The sequence below is a fragment of the Ambystoma mexicanum genome, chromosome 5p, assembly GCF_040938575.1.
Source record: "Ambystoma mexicanum isolate Mex_15411 chromosome 5p, UKY_AmexF1_1, whole genome shotgun sequence".
Taxonomy (NCBI): domain Eukaryota; kingdom Metazoa; phylum Chordata; class Amphibia; order Caudata; family Ambystomatidae; genus Ambystoma; species Ambystoma mexicanum.
In genome coordinates this window covers 1,199,966,629-1,199,984,827 of record NC_090930.1, presented here as the reverse complement: position 1 = coordinate 1,199,984,827, position 18,199 = coordinate 1,199,966,629, and the positions used below count along the sequence as shown (strand labels likewise).

The 18,199-nt window shown below is 45.0% G+C and overlaps 1 protein-coding gene across 3 annotated transcripts in view; it reads left to right on the top strand.

The window, feature by feature from the left end:
- PIGN (phosphatidylinositol glycan anchor biosynthesis class N) overlaps positions 1–18,199 on the top strand; it is a 1,975,532-nt gene that overhangs the window by 379,849 nt on the left and 1,577,484 nt on the right. For all 3 annotated transcript variants that reach the window (XM_069613664.1, XM_069613662.1, XM_069613663.1), the window contains one exon: positions 7,635–7,675. In XM_069613664.1, coding sequence (XP_069469765.1) covers positions 7,635–7,675 — 41 coding nt within the window. The remainder of the gene's footprint in view (positions 1–7,634; positions 7,676–18,199) is intronic.

Below are 18,199 nucleotides of genomic sequence, written 5' to 3'. Positions count from 1 at the left end.
GCAGCAGCAATGCAGAAGCCTTGGCGTGCTGCATGCCTCTTTAACATTTTCTTTTCTTTTCGGATCATAATGTCATTGACTTATCACTGATGACTGATGACATGGTGATCTGAAACATCACTCATCTACATGGTGCATCATTCATGATGCCGGCGGGCCTGCTGTCTGCTACGCGTGTGGTTGACTAGTCCCTACACCACCCTCCTTCCCACAAACTAGGATCAAGGACACGGTGCACAGGAGGCAGCAATGAAATGCTCAGCGCCGGCCCGGCATGCACCTTGCCGCCCGGGCCCATGCTGCTGCTGCTGTGAATGCAGATCCACAATGTGAAGTGGCAGTGAGACCGCGCGGTGACCGTGCCTGTTCTTCACATTGTGGATTTGCAGCAGGGGCCCGGACAGCAAGGTTTATGTTGGCCGTGCGGCGATGCACGCGCCAGCTTAATTCTTTTTTTTTCTTACAGGCAGCGGCCCTGCCAGCGCGTGCCGGGGGTGCCGACGTAACGTGCATTTGGATTTTTAACTGTACGGGTGTGTGTCTGTGCGTGCCAGCCTGGCAGGGCCCAGGCACAGGCTCAGTGAGTCTTCAACACACTCAGGAGACTCTTAAACACAGGCCTGACAGCATAAAAGCTAAGGTAGGCCTGACAGCATAAAAGCGAGTCTGGTTTTTTGGTCCTCCATCCGTCCTCTTTGTTGGAGACGGAGTCAGGAGTGAGTCCAGTCCAGCATCCTGGCCCCAGACAGTAAGCCGTTAGGCTGAAGTTGGGTGAGTCTCACAGCAGAACTGTCTTGCTGTCTGTCCTTATTCACGCAGCTATGCAGCAGCCCCCCCCCCCAATCGCTTTCCAGACACGCGATACAATAACCCCCAACTGATTTAAATATCCTACAAATGTAGAATGCAGTTGCTAACAAGGTTTCTAATGAAATGCTTTACATTAGAAATTGCAGGGCATTGGTTAACTGTACCACCAAGTACTCTGCCTGAATGAGTTTTTTGAAGATTAAAACCAGTTGGTCTTGGATTTCCCTAAGGATGCAGTACCGTGAAGAGTACAATGGAGAAATTACGACTTGCAGGCCTTACCCATGGCGCGTGTTTGTGTTTTTGTGTGCTGTGCCTGTCTTACTACCATATGTCGAGAAGTGTGGCCTGTCCTTGGGTGTCTTTTGTCAGTTTATGCTTGCTTAAGCTTTATTGAGGGTGTGGTTTGGTTGTAAGTGTCATTGAAGGCTTTCTAGGCTGCACAAGGGGGTTTCACTGCCATAGTTGTGTGATTTCTGAGATCTGTCTAGAGTTCTATTGTCCCAAAGGAGCCCAGTAGGACAGTCGGGTCTAGTGGCCTTTCTAGTGCCTTAATGTGTGATATTGGTTTTTGTGTCGGGAAGTATATGGTATCCTTCAAAAGTTCTTACTGTGGTTGTTTTAGTGTAAGAAGTGTTTTGTGTGGCTTGTGCTGGGCCTTGTTTGGTGTTAGGCAGTGAGTGCATGTCTGCTCTTGAGCACTTTGCTGGAGACCTCTGGCATGCTGTTAGTGTCTGTGGAAGAACCAACCGCATGACATTTAACAGGACAACTGGCATTGAAAATCTGGTAAAAGAAATGCAATGCCGGCCAGATGTTATGTCAGCTATTCACTTTACATATGACGGATTGCGCGCAGGGCCCCAGGTGTCTCTGCCATTAAGAAGTAACCGTGTTACAAGACATTCAGTGTGACATTTTATGGGACTCACCTAATTTCTTTGTGGGCATATCTGCCTCTGTATACAGTCTTCATGTTGCCCCAGAAAACTGTGCACCTTGTGGTTTTAAAAGACAGTAATGTGCTCATTATAGTTGAATGTGGGTGTTCGTTTGGAAGGAATAAACGCAATGCCTCCCAGTAGTTGAAAGGCCCTTTAAGTGTAATGTACAGTACAAAGGACAGAGAAGCCAAGGTACCACTTCCATAGTTACATTTATATTTCACACGTAGAAACATAAATCTGTGGAAACAGTCCACGTTAATGTTTGTGTTCTCGTTACCCGTAAACAAACCATCTTCTTTAGCCTTTACTTTAGCCAAGTAGCGGCTGGGATCTTTGGGTCTTGTCCGGCAGACACACTGAAGAGGGGTTTGATTGAAGCCGAACATTTCTCACCTGTGTATCAGTGCTTCAAACTGTGCGATATTGTAAACATGCAGCGTTTAAATGTGTGATAGAGGAGGTACATATTTTGTCCACTAAAAGTGGGAGTCACATCTGATTAAAGGAGGAGATTGTTGGGCTGCCTTCTGATGCTGAGTGACATGTGATCAATCATGTTGTGCATATTCGTTCTCGGACAGTAATATTTTGCACTTTCAGGGATTGGGCAGGATGTCATGTTCTTTGTTTATTAGACTGGTTTCTATGTGCATACTGCACAGCCCTAGCATGTAGAACTGTATGTTCATGAACAACTTGTTCTACGGCTGTTATTCACATTATATATTACTTTAACAGGTCAGTATGCCATATGCTTGGTTTGCAATATATTAGAAGTTGGCGAATGTCCTGTGATCGAGCCTTTGAAAAACTGAGTGCTTTGTGGCACATATTAAAGAGCAAACAACATATTTGCTGTTTACTCTGGACCATCATTAGCTTGGGGTGTTTCATGCTGCTTTATTTTGAGGTGGCCACTAGGAGTACAGTAATTGAAAACCTGCATGTTATAAGTGTCCTTTGGTTTTGATATCTTTCTGCAAATTGTTCCCTACCCTCGTTCATCCCCGACCGTCCCGCTGATCCGCAGACATAATGTTGAATGTGGTGGTAGGGCTCCGGTCTGGAGGTGGCTGTAGTTAGGCATTGGGGTCCACCAGCAATGACAGGGGGTGGCGTGAGTGGTGGCAGTGGGGGGTGCCTGGAGTGGTAATAACTTGCAGCCTCGCAATCAATATTTTGAGCTCTGGCAGTTATTTCTTTCTTTTACAAATTACGCACTGACCTCAAGTTGTGTTTGTGATCATAAAGAGGTAGTGGATACGGACTTGTAAGCTCTGCAGAAGTTGGTCAAGAGAGTTTGGAGACTGGGAGGTTGGAAGCAAAAGGGCAAGGTGGGTGGCTTAAGAATGTGAAGGGGATGGCAAAGAGCATCAAGGGGTGATGAAGGGGAAGAAGGTCACAAGATATCAAGAAGGGCAGTAAGGAACCCTGTTAGATAGCCAACATGAGAAGGTTCTATCAGGCCTGGCTGTCCTTAGGGCAGGGTTGAGGCAAGAGTAGGAATGAGCACCCAGCAAGGGAATATATTGGAGGATCTGGGAGGTGGGGAAGGGCCTGAGACCAAGACCCAGGAATAAAGAGATAGACGTCCCAGGAAGTCTTATCTCCAGGGAGTGCCTCCTCAATGGCTCTACCTGTTGATGGATGATCTGCTCCTCACAACAGAAAACCCTGAGGTATAGTCAGAGAAGAAAGCAAAAGCCAGAAAGATATTGTGAAGATGAGTTTGAGGACCCTGAAAACCTGCAATGGACAGTTGACAAGCAGAAGGTTTTGGGAACTCAAAAATCTGCAACAGATAGTTCCCACGGTTTTGGAAATCTGTACAGCAATAGCTGGCAGATGATGAGAAGAACCCTTCAGTGAACTAAAAATCTTCAAGTGATTGCGACTCAGACCCTCTCAGGGGAGAGATGTGAGAAATGGGCCCAGAAGCCTCTACCCATGAAAGGTTTAGCATTGCATGGAGATGACCAAGATTAAGTTCCTGCACTTCCTTTTTATTTTGGCCCATCTTGTATTACTAATTCAAACAAAAATGACAGTTAATAATAACTCTTGTCTTGACATACTTCTTGATCCCCTTTACCCGTGGCATACAGGTGTTCCTCCCTGACCTATAGCCCTCTAGCTCCTGGAACCATGTCCTTCCAAGTATACCGTTAATAGCCTGTCCTAATTGTATCCATATCATTGTATTACTATATCCCCTTGTTATATCTCTGGGGGATAGCTCAGGGGCAACGTGCTCGCCCTGGAAGCAAGACGACATGAAGCAACGCAGGTTCGATCCCTGGGTCTGTGCTTAGAAACCTCTGGGTAATAAGCGCGTTATAAATAACCTATCATATCATTATACAGCACTCTGTTGCTTCAGTTAGTTTTATATATATATAAACCAGACCATACTTGCTGGTGATATTTTTATGGCCCTAACCTAGCTTCAGGAGGCTACAGAGCACTTTTCAAAGAACACATGCATCATGTAGAAAATGCATGAGTACAATTGAACCTTTCAAGGGGAGCACGGCATTTCAGTTTTTCTTTACATAAAGATACAGTGAGGAATGTAAAGGAGAAAGAGAAGGTGGTGTATCTGATGCAAAACCTCTGCAGTCAGCACCTGTCATATGTCCAGGGTCCATAGGTGGTCTGGGTGACCAAGAATAAAAGTGTGTAAGGAGAGTGTACAGTTGGGCTGAACCTTCAGTGCTTTCAGTTGGATAGATGGACAACAGTTCAGAGCCCACAGAGCAGATGTGCGGTCGAAGATAGTGCTGGAATTGAAGGCTTTTACGTTATCTTTACTTTAGGAATGATGGGACAAGTCTGATGAATAGAAGCAGTTGTCGCATAATCTCCTCACCATGGGTTTGGCTGCACGTCTTCTATTTGAGTCATTTATTTTGTATCCTCATTCTACCATATACTAAATCTGGACAATCTGCAGCTCTTGTGTGTGATGAGAGCCACAGTGGGATTGAAGGTCAATGTATGCATGATATATGAAGGTTTCTGGTGCCATAGATTAATAGTTGTGAGAAGCCTGAAGGTGTCTCCCTGACTAGACCCTGGGGATCTGTCATCCAGGTGGCCAGGACACGACCATCGCTTTTGGATCAAGTTCCTAAGGGTGGACCAGTGAGGAAGGATCACCTGGATGAGAGGTCCTTGTGGAGTGGAAGCGGGACACCGATGGGTGGGACGCGGTATCTCCCTTCTTATAACACTTTTCCCCTCCTACCATGTACGATACTCAGATACTCTACCCCCGCCCCTTTTCCACCATGAACACTTTCGCACAACACGAAAGACAATGCACTAATTCCAGAGCCATTTACTTGACATGTCCCAACACCAGGGTCAGGCAAAGTCAGGCAATTGAGCAGAATCACACACACCTGTTCGCCCTTTTCCTTCCTCACAGGGATAAAAGGTGGAGCACGAGAGCACACTACGAGCAAGGCAGACCGCACAAAGAAACAGCTATCCAAGCACGCAGTTCAAGAGGAGGAGAAAGGCAGCGAGAACTGAAGGGGTGAGTAGGAGAGAAGCAACCTTGCCCTTTCCGACCCAGACCAGCAAAGCCTCTCTGGAAGGAATCATAAGACTGCAAACAGTAGCCGGCATTTGTTGCAGCAGATGTCAACGGTACACGGAGCACACCTACACAGATAATCAGAACAGGGAGAGACTCTTGCTACCGTGGTACCAGCCTTGACTCCAGAGACAAGAAAAGCCAAGCTGTTCATCACAGCCGTTGAGTCGAGGGGAGAGCCGATAAGAAACCAAACTGTGTTGAATGAAAGTCATGAATGACAAATTAAGGAAAGTTTAAAGAACTGTTAACATTAAAGGAAAACCAGCTGCAGAGGGGTCTAGCACTATGTGGGTGCTCATTCAAGAGAATCTGGTTAATTCAACTTTTGTTGAAACTACTGATACCAGAAGGCCCTAGGAGAGACGAAGGAAAATGTCAAACTGGTCATACAGGGGTATAGCAAAACCCACTGTACAGTCGAAAGTCTTTGACCTGCCTGTAATTGAAAAGCTAAGGGAGATGAATCCTGCATAGTGAGCAAAGACCAAGAACTTTGGAATTGGTAAAAGTTGGCAAGAGTCAACCCAATGGATAGATGCATATGTAAAGGGGAGAAGTCTGAAGTCCCAATGAACAGTGTGTTGACAAGAGTGAACCCGACAGAGGGATGGTCACAGTGAACTATTTAAAAAGACATCAAGACTTGTGAATACCACAGGTGAAATTGTTTTGAGAAAAAGCCGTAGGGAACCCAACAGAGGAAGGCTGATCTTCAAGAGGGTTCTGAGCCCGTAAGACAGGGACCCAGGGATGAAGTAATCACCCAACATACATTGGAAATGAACTTTTTGTTTGTTATTTTTGGAACCAATCAGGTCCTCGAGGCAAGAGACTTTTTGCAGAAAAGAGACTTAACCACAGAAAGCCCTGATGTCTGAGAACAGAAGTGTCATCTCGTGCTGGTAAAGCTCAGGAGTTTCTGTTCTCAGGAGTCCTGCCTTGTACCGTGTTCAAAACGTGGGGAAGGGAGACCCCAGCTACCACATCCTGACGTATCGTTTGTGAACCCTATCCCACACTCTTTCTGTATTTAGTTGTAAGGATTAGCAATAGGTTTTTTTAGTATAGGCCTTTTTATTTGACAAGACGCCACTAGGACTGCCTTATTATTTGATGGTCATAGCTTGCTCCCATCTTAGATTTAGGTTTAGATTAGATGTTTTTCCACCCTGCATTTACAGTTTAATAAACACCCTTGAACTGTGATCACTTGTGTCTGTCTTTACTGTAGCCACCATCAGTTCCTTGTATAGGGCAGCAGTGGGAAGTGCTGCCATCATTTGGGAAGGGGCCTTGTCCAGAAGGCATTGTTTCAATCTTCCTGGGTTTAAACCAGTGCTCAGACCATTTCTTGGGAGTTGAAGAAAGGGATTGAATTTAATATGAAAATATTTCTGGTGTCAGGTTGTTAATTGCTTTTTCATTTAAGTGAGTTTTGAAGGTGCAGTGTGAGTCGATTTGGAAGCCCAGTGGTTTTGCATAGGGAGTAGATATGGTGGTGACATTTTCATGAGTCATAACATTAAGCCAAGTGTGTACCTATGGGCCTAAGCTGCCATTAAAAGTAGAAGAAATTGAGTGTCAAGGACATAATTTCAGGGCAGGTATGTGTACTCATTGCCATCCTGGTGCTGGAGCTTTGAAATACTGTGGGAGTGCTTTGCAACCCATGTGGTTTACAGAATCTTTCTATTGAATCTTGGAAAGTTAGTACATCTACATCGCTTTCTTTTTTAACATCTTGTAGTTGGTGCCTATAATCGATCACTGTTCATTAACGTGCTTCAGCTTCATGTTTTCAGTAAAGTGTATTTTATTTTAAATGGCCTGCAATGGCCTACCTTTGGGTCAAAGTTGTGTGATGTCGCTCCATATGATATGATATGATAGATGTTGATGTGGTGAAAGAGCATGTGGTGTCACATTTTTCTTTACCAGTGTACTGGTTTGGTGTGATTCGGTTTAATCGAAAACAATGACATCTAGAACTGAGCCAGAATGAACAGGTTTGTATGTATTAATGTATTTATTGGATTATTTAATAAGAACTAACCTCAAGCACAGTTGCTTCTTATTTTCCTTGTACTACTATGTTTTATTCCTACAACACAATGCATTGGTTAAAGTGCATATCCATTGATTACTAATCAGGGCCCAATGGAATCTGCTTTTAAGTCAAAGATCAATGTATAGGATAGAGAGTTAACACACCAGTTAGCTATTGTTCTTTCTTTTGCTGTTTAATGTGTAATGTGTTCTGTTGTATCTTTCAGAATGGAAACTAGAGAACTGGAATCGGCATGATGTCAACCAGGTATTGTCCATTTCCTCATATGCTTGGTTTCACTTGTTATGTACTCTTACAGTGGAACTCAAAATTGAACATCAAAGGTAAAAGAGAAAAACATAACTAACAATAATCATCTCAAAAATGTCTTTCTGATTGAGATGATAATGCTACTTTTATGCAGTCAGCGTGTAGTACTAACCTGCAGGTTGTTTTAACAGATGTTCTTGGTTAAATGCCTGAAGACCTCAATTCCAAAACTCAGAAACTATTTCTTTGAGGATAAAGTCAGGTTCCTGATCCCATCCCAAAGGCTGGAGGGAACTATACAGCCCAGAAAAACCCAGCCAACCAAGTTCTCGTTCCAGGCGCGTGAGCTACCTGGAGATGGCGAAAGGGTGGAAGCTGCAATCGCCACCTCCTGTTTCCAGCATCTTCCCCATTCATGATGACATGACACCTGAAGATGGTGAAATATATTTGCCCTGTTTTTCTGTGAGTTCATAGGGAAAGGATACCACTACCCAGAAGACCCCATTCCTAAATCGGATAGCACCCTGTATCATGTATAGCTGCATAGACTCCCAGTCTCCAAAATATGGTTCGAAGATCTTTTATGAATACAATTTTAATGATTTGGTTTTCAAGATTAGTTTCACAAGGGGGTATTCTAATGGGTGTCTCTCTCTTTACCTTCTGTGGGCTCCCTCCACTCTAACACAGACATCAATAAATGCCAAACTGATTCCAGGTTAGAAATAAGTAACACCTACTATCTATTAAGACTAGCTGCAGTCAAGACCTGAAGGCCGTAGCCGTATCTACCAGGCTCCCTTTGGGACTGCCTAAGGTTTTCATAAGTTTCCTTTGCAAGTTTCAGTAGAAATTAAACTGTTTTCTTTTTTTTGTGCCAAAAACAGATAATCTGCTCCTTTTGCTCTTTTCTCCACTTGCTCCCTGTCTCTCATTTTCCTGAACTTTCTCGCCCTTTTCCTCCCTCTTTCTTTCATCACCACTCCTCCCTTTTGTGACTTTAGTCTTCTCTCCATCCAATGGTCTAACAGTCTCCCTTCCCTTCTCTCCTCCAATGATCTGAAAGCCTCCCTCTCCACCTTGCTCTCTCTATCTCTCCCTCCAATGGTTTCACACCCTTTCTTCTTCCCTTCTCTTCTTTTTCTATCTCTACCCCCTCTCTCTGCTCCTGTTTCTGTAACTTGCAACACCTCACCTGTAACAATCTCCTGCACCACCACAAGCTCCTTAGCACTCTACCATAAGCTCCTCCGCACTCTGCTCCAGTGTCCGCCATCCGCCTGATCTCTCAGTCCGCCTCTACTCCACCTTACCTCACCCAAGCACCTTTCACTCTGCCTTCTATTCATGTACTTTTTACACTTCAGTCTTCCTGTTTTGTCTTCTCGACCCCCACTCACTTTCCATTGGCCCACCATCTCACCTGACACTAAGGACCTGGGTCTGCTCTTTCCCTTAGAAATGGGTCTTTACAAGGCAAGCCTTAACAAACCTCTGTTGGCCCCAACCAGTTTCTTCTGCACACAATTTGAATTTGTCTTTGGCTTCCTGTGGTCCGGTGTTCGTTTCGGGCTGCTTACTCCATTTGCTGCGGTGAGTACTGCTGGATCGGTAAAGCATGCCACTCCCTGTATGCTGGTGTGTGAGTCCGACCCAACTCCGCCAGATGCTCTCTCTATTCCGCTGTGGTCTTCAGTGGCTGCTAAGCATACTGGTTCTTGAAGTTCTGAAATAAACTTTAAAAAGCGGTAAGGCATTTGCTTATGGTACCAGGGGTAATTTCTTTTTTTTGTTTCATCTTATAGAAATAAGCCTTTCACAAACAGTAAAATACAAAAGTCAAAGAAAGAAAAAACGGGGGTAGTAATCATGGCACATAGTGGGCGGAGGGGCAGAGACAGGGACACTCCAAACACCCTCTGCTTACCTCTGGGGTAGGATTGGCAATGGCAAAAAATCTGGTAGGCCTCCTGCCCCAGGCTAGGACTGGTCCCTGGTCCCCCCCAGACAGGGCAGGGAAAAGACAACCGAATAAGAAGTTTAAAAAAAAAAGAGATACTGGTAAAGAATTGCAAATGCGAGACCGAACAAGCAAATAGTCTTGCTTTAAATAAGTTCAGCTGAAGGAAATCTTTGTGGCGCATAGATGTAGAATTGTCAGAGGTTATCAGTTTAGCAGCTAGATATAAAGGCTAGTATCAAACCACATTTGTATGCAATGTACACCAGATGGGTCTCAAGAGGGAGCCATTAAAGCTCAGCCAAGGTGGGAGAAATGTGATCAAACTTCCTCTTGCTAAGAGTCGAGTGGGCAGCGGAATGAAGAACTGACCTGAGAGGTCGAAGGGCACATTTGGATCAGAGTATGAATGTGCAAAAAATCTCAGCCGGCATATAAAGTTTAATCTTGGGAAGGAAGGCAGTTTAGTCATTATCGGCTTGAGATTTGTTCTCGACATAGTTTATGAATAGCTCTTGGTCAAGCCAATAAACTGAGAGATTTAGCAACAAGCACAAGAGTTGGAGCCTGTTGTCACTGGCTGTTAGGGAGAATTCTCTCTTTAGGCTGAATTTCCTAACCTAGTGAGTCCCCCAGCAGCTTTGCTGGATTTCTGGAGTTTGTTTTTTTCTCCTGCCAAGAGTGGGACTCTTTTTCTCCCACTCTTGGACATGATTTATGGTGTTCCTTTGACTGTTAATGTGTTTCACGGGCTATGGGGTCCTTTACTCCATAGGGTCTCATGTGTTTTTACTATGTGTGTTACACAGCACCCTCCGTGCAGTAACACAGGGGTATCATAGTGACACCCCACCATAGACTCCATACCCTGGGACTGACTACTGTCTCCCAGGGCATGTAAAGTCACCATTGGCTTTACTAGTCCCAAATTATCAACAGAAACCAGTACAAACCATCATATTGTGGACGTACTGGTCGGGGCAATTCGATTGCCCCGGGGTCTGCTAGTCGAGAGGGCACGTCTCCGTCCCCCCTGATTGAGTTTTGGCTGGTGGCAGTGGATACTACTTTTTATATTCGACCGCGAATATTTCCCAATGGGATTTTCCCATTGTTCGAGGCTACCAACTTTCATTATTTAATTCTCATAGCCTCGAACATACCGCCGGTTTATTTTTTTAATATTAATTCGCCGGTTGGTATTTTTTGCCAGGACTCGATTCTAAAATGACGTTTGTGTTCTCTTCTGTGACTCCAACCCAAGTTGAGCCCTTTGTTCCACTTTTTGGCGGGCTTCTGCACAGAAGCCTCCAAAAGTGGTGCCACTCTGTCTGGGTACCACAGGGCGTGTGGGAGGGGGTTTAGGCACCCTGGACTGAGTTACCTTGGTAACTCAAGTCGCACTGTTGTGTGATTGGCCCAAGTGGTGAGCCGGCCGGCTCACCACTTAGCATGTTTGATTGACAGCTAGGCTGAGTGAATGGGGGTGTGCTGCATAAAAGTAGGGCTTTGGGGACTGGAACTTCAGAAGTCGCCACAGGACCTGAGAATCCGACGAGGGAGAAGCTGAGCCGACCTGCCACGACGACACCACCGGTGGAGCCCTGCGGAACCGACTCACCACTTCCCGACGACAGAGAAGATCTTCCGGCTGGAGAGGCTTCTTCCCCTGACTGGTGGGCACAACCAGTTTACCTTCTTCTCTTCGCAACCCAGACCGTCTTATGGTCGAATTGCCCATGGCAAGCACCCCGGCAACCAGATAGCCACTTAGCACTGGACCGCGAACAAAAGGACCGCTCCTTTTACCTGAGAACTCTGCGGCTGGTTTCTTCCCTGGCAGTGCAACGGACTCCTGTCTTCCTCCCCGACGAGATCCTCTCTTCCCCCGGACGAAGCACCGACTTGCATCCGCTGCCAGGAACAACTGCCCCCGCAGGAGTATTCTCACCACTTTAAGGTACCGTGTCCGCCAGGCCTCCCTTTCTAAAGATTGCTACAAGGTAATAATAACCCCTTAACCTTCTGGACTGGGCTGGCTGCCTTGACCTTCTAACTGGTCCCTTTCTTTGGTCCAACTCTTTTTGAACCGTTACAAGACTTTTGTGCACTGCAACCATGTGACCTTGGACACAATTCGTTTTGATCCTCTTAAAGTGGATCCGGCCTACTGAACTCTAACTTCACGGTTTTACTTTGCCTTCCTCTCTTGTTGTGTTCTTGTAAAAGTGTTGGGACCTGTTTCAATTTATTCTCTGCTTTTCTCTCCCTTTTAAAACGAATTATTAGAGTGCCATCTGCGTTAAGCGCTCACCTCTGTCTGAAAATAAGTGGGGCTTTACTTAAGACTTGTCTAATATTCTTCTAAGGGAGTGTATATCTTTTAGTGACCGTGTTTTTGAATTGCTTACTATTAGTGCCTGTGTGTTTTTCTAGATATGGTTTTAAATAAATAATTATATCTCTTTTACACCAAGCCCTGGTCAGTGTTTACTTGTTCTACTGTGTTCTTTTGACCTATTGTGAATACTCTGTATACTGCATAACTCTTTTTGAGGGAAGTCTGACTGCTCAGCCACAGCTACCAAGTGAATCTGTGTGGTACAGACTGCTACCAAGTGGGTTTACTGCCAAACACCTGTAGTCTTAAATCTTTTGCAGTGGTCCCAGAGGGAACTGCACAGGTTTCTGCCTAACACTGGCCAACAGGTTGAACCGCCAAGGCCCTTCTGAAGAGTTCAAGTCCTTGACCCTGTCACACTCCACACATGGTTTTGTTAGCATGTTGGGACAAGGCCACTAGGACTCTGTAAACTCTTTTGCCCTAGGTGGGGCCCGCACTGGAAACAGGAGGGAATACCTCTGATGTCAGAATGAAGACAGAGGCCCTCATTAGGAGTGAGTCGGTCTGGAAATAAGGTGACAGGAGCAACTTTACCAGCACCTTTTCAGGACCGGCTCACTCTGAGTCTGCCGGTAGGGGCTGTGAACTTCTAGCAGGTCTGACCTGCCTTTAATTCAGGACTCTAGCGTTAGATAAATCACGGAAGCACCGGCACCATTACTAATGGTGCGGCTACTTCAGTGTTCCCTTTCCCATGCAGTCCTATGGGCCTACATGGGATGGGAATTTACTGTTACGCCGCTGCCCATAATATCCCTGTATTACCACGATATCGGGTGGTAGAAATGGTAAGCCGAGTTTGCCGGTAGGCCGCCCGTACTACCAGCAACCTCATAATGAGGGCCGTAGAGTGATAGAGCATGCACAGCTGCTTTGTGGGATCTTGTGTTGCAGGTAGGATCCCTGCGACCACAGTAAAGGTGCAGAAGGAGGAGACTGACACGCAGGTGGCATGATGATTGCTATAGACATTTATTTTTTAAGGAAAATAGAGAGAAAACCTAACTTTACCCATCTCTCAGAGGGGTTTCCTTGCCTGAACTAAAACGCTATGCAGTCTATCAAAATGTCTGTGTAAATTAATCATTCACCGTCCTGTGTCAAAAACCCTGCTTCTGTCCCTTACACTTAAAATTGACCTAGAGATAAAGTGACCTTCTTTGTCCAGAAGAATGACTCTCTTCTTCTGGACTGGGGACAAAAGTTCACTTCCACTTCCAACTCTTGGATTCTTCTTAGGGGAATGGCTCCCTTCCCGGGTCAAAATTGTATTCCAACATAAAAGGCAAAGTTCAAGCACTTTTCCTTGGCAGACACTGCCTATCGTCTGGCACTCTGCATCTAAAAGTCTTTATCTTTGGTTACCAGAAGAATGGCTCCCTTCTCCTGGTATCTTGAGTTCCCAGTTTCACACAACCACGGGGAATGACTCCCTTCTTCCGGGCTTTCTTGGTTACCAGTCGAATGCCTCCCTTCTCCTTGTATCTTGGTTTCAGTGTTCAACACCAGGGGGGAATGCTTCCCTTCCCCTGGCTTTTATTCCACTTGCTTTACCACAGTTCACAACACCAGGGGGAATGACTCCCTTCCCCAGGCTTATTTTATACTTGGTTTGACAGTTCGCAACACAAGGGGAAAGGACTCCCTTCCCCTGGCTTCTCTTATACGTTAGTTTTGGCAGACCTGGCTCACTCACCTTGTAAGAAGTGCCATGAAGAAGTTGGCTTTGGATTGATCTTCTTATGTGGGTTGGAGTCCCAGACCCTTTCTTCTCTATGGCTCACTTCAGACAGACCTGTTACTGCCAGAAGAAGAGTATTTCTCTGGCTCTTCTTTTGTGGGTGAGGGTCCCAGACACATGGGTGTGCTGTTTTCCCAGGCGTTCCCTCTTTGCCGCTGCTCAGTGTTTGGAGTCCTCCACAACTAACTCACGTGCCCTCACCAATTGTCCCAGCGACCCTGGTACCTTGTGGGTTATTGCTGGCTTCCTCTGGTTGGTCTGGGCTTCTCCGGGCTTTGGTTTTGGTCTTAGCCCTGTTTCTCTTATTCTCTGGTGGGCTGTGGTGGCACTGCAGCATATAGCTTCTCTTGGAGTGCACGTCTGTACTTGCATGCACCGTCCAGGCTCCTTGCATGCCTGGACGTACAGCTTGCCAGTTTTCCGCGTTGTCCTTCCACGTTGGACCGAATAGGGACGTCACGGCTCCCCTGTTCGCATCCAGATCAGCAATCTCTACTCTGTTCACCGCTGAACCGCTTCCTTGCTCACAGTTCCTGAAGGGTGGGCTCGACACATGAGTAAGTCCTTCCTTTATCTTTATTTTGAATGGGCACTGTGAGGAACCTGAGGGCATTCTAGCTTGCATCTACTCCTCTTGCCTCCTCGAGTGAAGAGTGTTGCTACCGGCAATACGCAGCGAGGTTCGGAGAAGGCAAGCGCTGCTTGCCATGCTCCCGAGAAGTGTACGTGGAGCCGAAGGCTGCCGGAAGAAGAAGAGAGGGGACACCCGTAGGTCCGGTCGAGGACCGGTGAGTGAATTAAAGGGAACACTCATACCGGGGCGCTCGTGGGGCTACAACTGGGCATATGCTAATGTTGGATGATCTGAAACGTGTGACAATTGACAGTGAACCAAAAGTGAGGAGTTTTGAATATCGAGCAAGCTGCAAATTATAAGTAAATGAACTTGAATGTGAAGCAATTATTATTGAATACTGAATTAAAGGAAAGCTTTGATGAATCTACGCAGTGGAGTAACTTTGCTGAAAAGGTTGAGGGGGGGGACATGACATCTGAAGAAAGGGGGCCCCAGCCAAATTAATGGGTACAAAATGGTGTGTCATGAAAGTTGGGGGGGACAAACCCCCCTGTTCCCCCTAAAATTATGGCCATGAATCTTCGAATGAAATAAAAACAAGTGTGAAACACAAGTAATGAACATTTATCAAGTAAACGTTTTTGAACCATGTGGAAAATCAAGTGATAAACAAACACTTAAAGGCAAATGATTAATTTTTATGAATAAAGTGAAGAGCAAGTGATGAGCACTTATGAATACTGTGAAAGCAAGGTGTTACAAGAGAGTGAGCACCACGGAATGAGTTGTGTGGAAGAACACACTGGCAAAGCCAAGAGAATGCCAAAGATAATCCAAAGTGGATGTAAACCAAGGCACAGGTGCCGTGAGAGAAAAGACCTAGACTACTGAAAGCTAAAAGAGTGCCAAGAGTTATCGGTTGCATGACCAGTGATGGGTGCACTGTGTGGTGCGACAACTGCGCCAAAACCGAGGAGACCCTGCTAGGAAAAAGCCAAGAAAAGTAAAGATTGAGAATATACACGTTGGAACAGGATTGCTGAAGTGAATAAGAAAGAGAGCAATCTGTATGAATCATCGAAGAGCCTGACAGATTATAAGGTTGACCTAGAACTGGTTTTGAAAAAAATAAGAGACTTGAACTGATTTTAAGTTTACAAGCTGGAAAGGCTGACGTCTTGGGGAAGGGAAACCCAAGACTTTGTGAACTGTGTTGTCGCCTTTGGGAAGGGAATCCTGGAGTCCTTTTTGGACCTGTGTTCTCTTCTTGGGGAAGGGAACCCCAAGGCTTTTTGGAGCTGCTTTGAACTTGGAGAAGTGGAGCTTGAGAGTAAGCCAAGAGCTGAAAGAAGCTCAGATTTTTTATTTCTATTTTTTTTTCTATTGTGATATAGTTTCATATAAACCTTACACAAACATCCACATTATTAACAGCATATTAATATGATACAAAACAGTGATGGTTAATTAAATCTTTCCAAGTAATTAAAACATTTCATTTACAATTTAATTTAAAAAAACTATACAGAGCAATGATTAACATGATATGCTCCCCACATACGAGCCTAGACCAAAACAAATTCTTCGAAGAATCCATACCAGGATAGCCCCCACTTTTACCAAATATCTTTTGCCTAGATAAAAATAGACCAGGACAATCAATCACCCAGTGCCGTGCAGTCTCCAACGTGGCCTTGGCCTTACAGAAAAGGTAGGCCACCATGTTATATAGTGAGTCTGTTGTATTCCAATGCATAGTCCTTTCCTTTGTAGGAAGTTGGTTAAATTTAAATCACATGTATACATTTTGCAATTTGTTAAATGGAAACCGGATTAGGTATGTCGAAAGTTGGAATCTTTTGTGTGGAAATTTTGCATACTCTGTATACAGGGAATAAGTTTGACTCAAGAGTCTGCAGCATCCAATTGTATCTGAAGAGATAAGTTTCGTCTTTCCTGGACGATAGATCAATTCTTCTTCAGATGAACCGATGCACGACAATAGATTCTGCATCTTGACTTAAAAAAAATCTAGTGAATGGACAGACGAGTTCTTCATCATTCTCTGTAAGTCTGAGTAAAGGGAGTTATCTGGAGGTTGCACATGGTTTGTGTAATACAACAATTGTCTCCAGTGATATCGAGCTTTCAATGAGACCAAATCCAATTCATGGCGCATAATAGAGCTGGGTATTGAGAGGGCTAGTCCCAAAACCTTTTTGCACAGTAAACCCTGCGAAACATTCAAGTAATCACCCAAGTCCGGTATGGCCAAATCCAACCCAAATAATAAAACCGGCAGAACTTTACCAAGAAAGTATTTCAGAGCTGGTAAGATCGAAAATGTGCATAGTTTGGACAGTAGGAGTTTCATCTGAGTGATGAATGGAAAAAAGCTTTACTTTGAGAGAAGCTTGCCAGATTGATATTGGAGGAAGAATTCACTAAATTGTATCCTAGGTACCTTACTGCGGGTACCCATTCAACTCTCTCATTTCCAATTGACGACCACATTGTTTTGGGATTCGTTTTATGCACACATATTATTGATGGAACAGGTTCAGCTTAGACTGTAACCCAATAGGAGTCCTATCAAAGAAAATTATGTCGTCTGCAAAAGCGAGCCAGTGTATCCTCAGATGGCCCAACCTAGCAGGGATCATGTTGTTGCCCTTCCATAAATCATCAATAACCCCCACATAGATGTTCAAAGGGGTGGGGTCTGTAGGTATCACAAGTATGACACTGACACAAAAGGTACAATTTGTAAAACCTTTAAAGTTTCTGGGGTTGGAAAAACTCCTACTTTGCCCTATAGCTAGGATGGTATTGGTCTCTCTACCATCAAATGATAAATAAAACAGTCCTAGTGGCGTTCGTCAAATCTACATGGCCTATTAAGACAAAACCTAATGCCTGCCCTATCTCTTGTACAAAAAGTGTGTAAAAGAGAATATGTATGCAAAGGAAAATCAGTGTCGGAATATAAAGAATAAGGGTGGCTGAGTCTCTCCTCCCCACGTTAGACAGCATGGAGTAAGGCGGTCCCCGTCGACAGGATGACACACTGGCTCAGGTTCTGGGCTTCCATGTTAAAGTCTCTCTTTCCAGCTTTCAAAACACAGTTAAACAAAAAGTTCACACCGGTCTCCGTCGTTCGGGCACAAACCTTTCAAAGCAAAAGTTCACGCAGGTCTCCCTCAGTCGGGCTCAGACCTTTCAAAGCACAACACTTGCAGGGGTTCCCTTCCCCGTGCTTAATTTACATTCCTTAGATTACCATCAGCAACCCCTAATGAGGCCGGCCTAGGCCGAAACACATGTCTGGGGTTGTTGTTGGTACTCTTGTTCAGAGGAGAATTGCCTAGCATTTCGATGCTGGACTGCCCTTGTGATATGCAAATGGACTGATATGCAAATGGTTATTTCTCCTCTGTGAAAGGTACAGTGGTACAACATGGTTGTAGACCCTCACGAGTGGGCACCTTGCCATAGAACAGGTTATTTGGCAATGTTTGTTCTCTTTAGAGGGGCTCCCAGACCCTTTTGTGCATTTTTAGGAACTTAGTTACCAAGGGTAATCCAGACATGGACTCGTTGCTCACTGTGCTTAGAGAGGCACAGCATCACCTCTCTGATGAGGTCGACTAGGCCGAAACATGTGACTGGGGTTGCTGTTGGTACTCTTTTTTTTTTTTTTTTAAACGGTTTTTATTATTTTTTAAACCAAACAAACAATACAAACCAGACTAGCAGCGTTATTTGCAACAATACACATGAACATCAATAAATAAACGCCATTGAACCCCCAATCCCTCCCCCCTTAAGAGCTTGTT